The following is a 7178-nucleotide window of genomic DNA, read 5'->3' as shown; positions in this document are numbered from 1 at the left end:
AGCCTGCACAGACTCTGACTATGCTAATTGTCCTGGCACTAGAAGGTCAGTTGGCGGGTACGTCACGATGATCGGGACAAGTTCCATCTCGTGGCTATCGAGGAAGCACCATACTGTCGTGCTCTCGACTACAGAGGCTGAATACATTGCCTTATGCCATTGTATGCAATAGGTCATCTCCCTCAAACTGCTACTCAAAGAGCTAGGTTTCTTGACAACCAAAGCCAATGTTATCAAAGAGGACAATCAAAGCTGCATTAAAATCGCTAGTATCCCGGAACTACACGGACAATCAAAGCATATTGATATCCGTTACCATTTTGTTCAGGAAAAAAATAGAACGACACGAATTTAGCGTCACTTACTGCAACACTAAGTCAATGGTAGCAGACATCTTTACCAAGTCACTTGACAAGCATCAGTTCCGGAATTTAAGAAGACAACTAGGAATGCAATCACTTAGTGAATTAGCGAATAGGTAGATCAATAAACACGGTCCAATCATATTCATTTCACAATATCAATGAGTCACAGGATAGTGTGGGGTTTCCCCTACAATAGGTTTATCCACTGCATTCTATAGGTTTTACTCTCACTAAGGTTTCCCTGGTACACAGCCGCCGAATAAACTAACAATAATAATGTGAAAATAAATGACAAAGTCAAAAGAAGCAAATCTATTATCTGCTTAAGCCTCCAGAGCTACCTTACGCACAAACATTAGGCTATTGATCCACTCGCCGTATTGCTCCAAGCTGCGCGTGACCGACTCATCATGAGCGGTGTACTTGTGACTTACACCTCCAGGACGAACGCGTGCCAGACGCCCATGGTGTTGGCGGCCACAATGTAGAATCCGTCTTCGAGCTTAAGACGCTTGATACCAGCAATACCACGGTGGCCAGTACGCTGCCGGTTGTACTCAAGGTCCTTGAGCGAAATGCGCGATCCAACACGCTTCAACTGGGCCAGAAACGCCCTGAACACCTTCCAGCTGACACCGCGAGACAAATCAGCTCCACGCTTGTCAGCATCAGCGAGAAATCGCTCCACTTCGGTGTCCGGCACTGCTGATGGCTCACCCAGTAACTGCACAGCTTGGTGCAGCGCGCTGAACAAGCAGGTCCCGCTTGCGCTGGCGCCAATAAGCGTCGGAATTGTCCTTCTCGCCAACTGCAGAAAGTCGTCCGGACGCCCAGCCAGCATCCACGCATCCACCATGAGCATAGCATAGCCAAGGCCGTCCACCTTGAGCCACTCCTTCAGCTCCCACGTGGGGTCTAGCTCTCCGTCCCCTTGTAGCCATCAGGCTTCTTCCAGACGACTTGGATGGTACGCGCCATGGCTGTTCAGGGTTAAAGCAACCCCAATACAACCAAAACACACACACACACACACACACACAAGCAAGTAAAGGCAAAAGAACAGTTTATTTAAAATTACCTGCCTCTGCCCTGGATGTCAAAAGTGGAAATGAGCGCATGCATGCAGGCGTCGGCACGAGGTCTGCAGAACGCACGACAAGTGCTGGTGACCATGTGGTATGCAAAGACTTGCCTAGATACACAGTGCTGGATTTCTTTTGCGATACAAAAAAGGCAACTTTCGATGTAACGGTTCCACCGCAATCATCCCTGATGACGTCCGGTAAGCGACGAGCCAGGGAGGCTGTTGAAGCTAGACTCGTCTCTAACTCACGACTCATATAAAGCATAATATGCATTATAATAAGGGCAACTTGCCTTTCTGAAACGGTTGGCAATGGCCAACCTGTACTGTGTTTTAGGCAGTAGTATAGAGTTTTCTAGCTTAGTTTTCTTCTAACTGCTCATTAATGTTTATTCTTTCTTTCACCAACGCTTCGACAAGTCCTTCTACTCTACGTGCTGAAGCTGCCCCGTAACAGCTGAGACCTTGCAAGGCATTGGGGAACGGCATCAAGAAATTGCAACTGATGGCACTCCAAACTGCCATGGCAATATGTCGTGTCATATGCAGCTGTAAATCAATAATACTTACCAAAGATGAACAAATACGCTATGCAGATATTTGTATAATGCTTCTGCGAAGCTTAGCACAGCGGCCGCTACTACGTCAGCGCTTTCTGTTATAGAAAATTTCACCGTACAAGCAATGCAAGGTATCGAGAAATTCATTCCTAAATGGATATGGCACACAGATCGCACAGAAATCAGTCCTAGCATTACGGTAGGCATGGCGCCATGGCACGCAGTTAGAACGCGGACTATGCAAATTCGGGGCAACCGTGACAATTTTGGTCTATCGAAACTGACCAATCATGTAACGATATTTCGGTGTTATCAATTATGATTGACCTGCTATAAGGTACCATATAAGAGACAGGTTAAGATTCAGCGATGCTGTTTATTGAAATCAAGTGGAATGATGTGCCTCGTTGGAACTCACGATACTGACAGGGGTGTCGCCTGCAGGGTTGTTAGAGCAGTCCAATGGGGCCTCGTACGTCACGGTGGTCGGCACGTTGTCTGCCGTGCGGCCTGCAGCCGTAGGCACCCGTCGGGAGCAGGTCACAGAACGAGTGGAACTGCAGTCTGTCCTGGGTAGGGGGTAGTTCGGCTTCAACTTCAGGTAAATTGCCAATTAACGGTAGTGCCACCATTTTGTTTCGGACTTGTAGCTGTGCATCGACCAAAAAATTCAAGGCCTCACGGGTATTCCTGAAAAGCTGACGATTTTATCAGGTTACAAAGTCATTCACCTAGTGTGATTTTAATTCAATAGAAAAGTAAAGACAGTAAAGTGATTAAGAAAACATATATGAATACAGCTCCTGCCGGTGAGAGCCACTTCTGTGCTCCTAAGCCGGTATGCTCAGAAACCATCTTTGGCAACTGCCCCAAGATGCAGGACGGACTGACGCAGGACTCTGAGTGTATGGTCGTTGATACGGGCGTGTACGGCTGCGTGTTCATGGCCAGCACCTAAGTGACAAGGTAGGTCGAACGAAGGAAAACTTTAAATGAATGAAATGCAACGCTCGTATGCTTCGGTTTATCGTGTGAAACCTATCGCTACCGCATCCTTCCAAGCACGATTTTCTTCACGCTCAAAAGATCGAACTCTCACATCTTGACGGCCCACGTGGACTTGCACACTGGGCACTTGCAGGTTGTGCAAGGGCACTTTCCGCCGGACGGACAGTCACACGCAGTACAGCTTCCTCCATCGTCTTTTTTATCATGACACTTGGAGCACTTGCACTTGCCAGCAGGGCACTCACATCCCGGACATTCTCCAGCTGTAGCACGCTGGGCAGCGGCAATGCACGAGCCACCACACACAACGGTCGCCGACGTGGCCGACTTGATCGGAGGCTCGATTTCCTTCGCAGCGCTAGTCTTGCTAGCGCAAACTTGACACTGGCAGTTCTCGCACGAACATTTGTCCGCCAGCGATCCGCAACTCTTGCACGACCCGTGGCTTTGGTGCTTCTCCGCCTTATCTTTTACACTCTCCGCAGCATGTCCGCTCGTCTGGGCCTCAGACTTGTCATCTTGGTGGTCTGCAGCCGGCAGGTGCGTGTCTGGTCGGCCACGCACTGGAGCACCCAGCCCAGGCGGATCTTCCTTCAGGTTGTGCTTGACATTGGTCATTGTTCCGATCGCCATCTTTTTGAAAAGTGAGCTCTCGCCACTTGGCAGACTTGTGGTCTTGGGTGGCGATCGTATTCTTCGTCCCGGTTCGCAGACGTCGCTCCCATATGCGACGATGGCGAGCTCTTTCGTCTTTGGGCGATTTAACAGTGTAAGTTACAACGAGGATCAAAGCAAACACCTTTCAAAGAACTCCTTTGATTTTTTCACTGTTGGCAGCCAAGCTGCAACTCCCTACACATGCAAAACTAAATTCTGCTTGGTGACATGATTCTCGGTTGCTTTGCTACTTTTGCTGCGTCTTCCAACGCTAGTCCACTCCTACTACTTCTGTGTCCCATGTTCCTCTTGGACGCGTCGATATCCACTCATAGATGTTCTTGTTTCTCCTTTTCAGCGTCTCGCCACCTACAAACCACTGACGGATCTTCAGCCATAATAGGCGTAATTTAGTGCAGCAAGCCGCACTTGCACTGGCCGCTGGGGCTACCACACTCAATGCACTGACCATGCTGCACACCGCCACTACTAGCGCTGGTCGCATGCTTACTCGCCTGATCGCCGGACGGACTCATCTCCTGTCTCGACGGGTGATCGCTCATCTTCTGTCCAGCCTTCTCCTTGGCATCCATCTCTGTCGACGGCATCTTCTTGCTAGCCTTTTCCTTGGCAGCGCACACAACACAGTTGCATCCTTGGCACGAACACTTGTCCGGAGGACAACCACAGCCACGACAGGCCTCGCGCTTGCAGCTGCACGAACTGCACTTACAATCTTCACACGAGCAGTTTTCCGCCGATGACGTGCAACTCGCACAGTCTCCACGGTGATTGCAGCACACTCGACACTTGCAGTCCTTGCACGTGCACTCTTTTGCCGACGAGCCGCAGGTCGAACACACGTCGTGCTTGGCATATTCTTGCTTCGCAGGTTTCTCGGACTTGTGTTTGCCACCGCCACGACTCATAAAGTGTCCCAGCTTCTTCGCTGACAAGCAGCGCTTCAAATGCGCCATCTCCAAAGCCGATTGGGCCCAGGCCACGCCGTGGTTGCACTTCTGGTCTTCGCCAGCCCCGCACGAGCGCTTCTCCGCACACGTGTAGGCTTGTGACTCGCTATCGCAGCATAGAACGCCGTAAATGACTGGCGTATCGAACGTCACGTTCAGCTTCATGATCCCGTTGGCCACAGCGTGACTCATGGTCTCGCACGTGTGCGTAGCGTCGTTCACTAGGCAACCGATGCAGATCACAGCGTCCGGACGGTGGCTTGCATCCTTGCAGTGGACCAGCCGAGCAGCAGCAAATGGCAGTTCAAAAGCCCCGGCCACCTCCACGACGTGCAGATCTTCCTCGGCCACACCCTTGGCCAGCAACTCGTCCGAACACGCGTCCACCAGCGACTGGATCACCTTCTGGTACCATCGGGCCGCTACGATCGTGACTCGTAGGCCACTGCCATCAAGTTTGCTCGATTCAGCGGTACCGGGCTGCTCAATGAGCACAGGACTGTGCGTCGCTTCCGACTTGCCTTCTTCATGACCGTGTGAAGCACCTACCGGGTGCTCCTCCTTAGTTGAAATCTTCATCTTCGACGTCGTCGTCTCAACTCCAGGGGCCATCGTTATCGTTGTCACCAGTGAGGTGCAAATTCAAGACTGACCAACAAGTAGTGATCCCTTCCTCTCCAGCTTCAACATTCTATAGTGCGACGCGGCGAGACCTTCAAGATCATTTGAGTAGGGGCTGACACTACACCGTTAGTATGGGATACGTACAGCTCGAACCATCAGACCGTTGCTCATTCTTCTGCACAAGTTACAGTCTTTGTTAGTCTCGCCAAGGCTCTGGCAGGCTGTGCCCACTCGACCATGAAGCCTTTTTCCTCTCTTCGTAAGACCAGTGCAATGGTGAGCATGCTCCAAATTATCGTTGCTGAGACACCATAAACAACGTGGACGTTGGTCGACCTTAACGGGTTCTTGAACCTGCACGGGTCTCAATGCTGCGAAAAGCTTGTTTGCACTCCCATTCCACGATTCCGCCACGGCAACAATGCAAAAACCTTGGTCGTTTCACATTATCATTACACGACACCCCATTATACCTCTTCCGCTTTCTCTATCGACAGGATTAAGCTACTCTGTAGCAAGGAATTTGACACCGTCCTCCTCGCACGTTTCCCCAGCGATCACCGCGGCCTGGCAACAAGTGCAACATCCGACTATTAGATCCAGTACCAAATATCTTCAGTTGTAGCAATGGTACTGCACCTTTCCTTCTCCTTCCAGCACTCGGAGCGCCTCACGCAGTAGCCAGGGCTCCATCCCGTGAATATCTGCGTTTCCAACCACACAAAAATCAGTACCTCCTCCTTCAATCCTTCTCATTATCCGTCTCGCTCACTTGTGCCAAGCGTTTCCTCCCCCGCGTACAGCTCGTAGACCGTAAACACATTGCCCAGCATGCCATGTTCCTTGGCCTGTAACGATGGCATCATATGACACCCATGAAAATATCAGTATTGCACCAATCATTTCAATACACCAACATTCCACCAACAAAGTCGTATATCTCGGCCGCCCACTCGGCGGGCTTCTTCCACATGATGCGACAACGCGTCTTGGTGTCGTCCTCCCAACGTCCGTGTCCACAGCGGATCAGATGCTCCACCACAGCCATGCGTCCGTCTTGCGCCATGTTCCTCGAGATTTTCACATTCTCAAACAGCGTCGAGGCCAGCGGCTGGAAGAGCGGAAGGTCGTGCGCGCGATGGTACTCGAGGATAAGTTGCTGCCATAACACGAGCTGCTTCTCTCGCGTGGCACGCACGGGTTGAAGCGTGAAGAACGGGGGAAAGTCGTAGTATTCCGGGTACGAAAACTTATCCATGTTCGTTATTGACTTGGAAAATTACACAAGCGAAGTAAAATACGCGATAAAAATTACATGATTTGTAAGTAAAATATATGCAACTGGTTCAGTGATCTAACGTTTAGCCACGCTTCCTTGGACTACTTCGAAGTACTTGTTCAGCCTCCGCTCGTAAGCTTACGTATTAGTCACGCTAGTTTAGACTTAACTCTTTGATACCCGGATAGTTAGTTCAAGGTAAGGTGTCAAAACTACGGTAATTATTATGGATATCTCCAGCAGGTGTCGACACGTCTTTGCCAGGGACTTGCGTCGACAAGGACTACGAGATGAATCACTTGACATAAGTACACTGCATTTGTCTTAATAGTTGTGGCCGATGGTACTGTCTTGCGCTACGAGTGCTTGTTCCAACACAAAAGCAGCATCTTCTATCGATCCTAAAACCTGCACAAGAGACGGCAGAATGTCTATTGTGTTCTCCATTCTTGCGATTCGCTTGCTTGATCTGTCCCACTCAAAGCTGAGGCGGCAAGGGAGAAACAACCGCTGCTTTAGTAATTTCGACCGCAGAATTGCTGCATTTCCATCGCTTGACAACAAACGAGGGAAAACGTGCTGCAGAGTGGATTCCGAAATGGTCACATTGAGTGAAGCGGTAGCTGCGAT

At 50.2% G+C, this 7178-nt stretch overlaps 5 protein-coding genes across 5 annotated transcripts; all 5 read right to left on the bottom strand.

The window, feature by feature from the left end:
• Positions 1 to 668: 668 nt before the first annotated feature.
• On the bottom strand, positions 669 to 1221 carry PPTG_06908 (hypothetical protein; the record flags this gene model as incomplete). Its single annotated transcript, XM_008900954.1, has 1 exon — positions 669 to 1221. The coding sequence occupies one exon, from the start codon at positions 1219 to 1221 to the stop codon at positions 796 to 798; it is 426 nt and encodes a 141-aa protein (XP_008899202.1). The 3' UTR covers positions 669 to 795.
• Positions 1222 to 2134: 913 nt separating this feature from the next.
• PPTG_21979 (hypothetical protein) lies at positions 2135 to 2742 on the bottom strand. The gene is made up of 2 exons (XM_008901147.1): positions 2428 to 2742; positions 2135 to 2339 (listed from the first exon to the last, which is right to left on the bottom strand). The coding sequence occupies exon 1, from the start codon at positions 2639 to 2641 to the stop codon at positions 2459 to 2461; it is 183 nt and encodes a 60-aa protein (XP_008899395.1). The 5' UTR covers positions 2642 to 2742; the 3' UTR covers positions 2135 to 2339; positions 2428 to 2458.
• A 270-nt stretch (positions 2743 to 3012) lies between these two features.
• On the bottom strand, positions 3013 to 3650 carry PPTG_06907 (hypothetical protein; the record flags this gene model as incomplete). The annotated part of the gene is made up of 1 exon (XM_008900953.1): positions 3013 to 3650. The coding sequence occupies one exon, from the start codon at positions 3648 to 3650 to the stop codon at positions 3105 to 3107; it is 546 nt and encodes a 181-aa protein (XP_008899201.1). The 3' UTR covers positions 3013 to 3104.
• A 434-nt stretch (positions 3651 to 4084) lies between these two features.
• PPTG_06906 (6,7-dimethyl-8-ribityllumazine synthase) lies at positions 4085 to 5257 on the bottom strand (the record flags this gene model as incomplete). The annotated part of the gene is made up of 1 exon (XM_008900952.1): positions 4085 to 5257. One exon carries the CDS (start codon positions 5255 to 5257, stop codon positions 4085 to 4087), a length of 1173 nt encoding a protein of 390 aa, XP_008899200.1.
• A 516-nt stretch (positions 5258 to 5773) lies between these two features.
• Positions 5774 to 6527, bottom strand: PPTG_06905 (hypothetical protein; the record flags this gene model as incomplete). Its single annotated transcript, XM_008900951.1, has 4 exons — positions 5774 to 5836; positions 5909 to 5973; positions 6042 to 6117; positions 6198 to 6527. The coding sequence occupies 4 exons, from the start codon at positions 6525 to 6527 to the stop codon at positions 5774 to 5776; spliced, it is 534 nt and encodes a 177-aa protein (XP_008899199.1).
• Between the last annotated feature and the right edge of the window lie 651 nt (positions 6528 to 7178).

This window comes from Phytophthora parasitica (genome assembly GCF_000247585.1).
Source record: "Phytophthora parasitica INRA-310 unplaced genomic scaffold supercont2.10, whole genome shotgun sequence".
Taxonomy (NCBI): domain Eukaryota; phylum Oomycota; class Peronosporomycetes; order Peronosporales; family Peronosporaceae; genus Phytophthora; species Phytophthora nicotianae.
The sequence above is the reverse complement of the archived record's forward strand: the minus strand, read 5'-3'. Positions and strand labels throughout refer to the sequence as shown.

Excerpts from the sequence above, each read along its gene's own strand:
- PPTG_21979 (XM_008901147.1), bottom strand. The coding sequence starts at position 2,641 with ATGGTGGCACTACCGTTAATTGGCAATTTACCTGAAGTTGAAGCCGAA.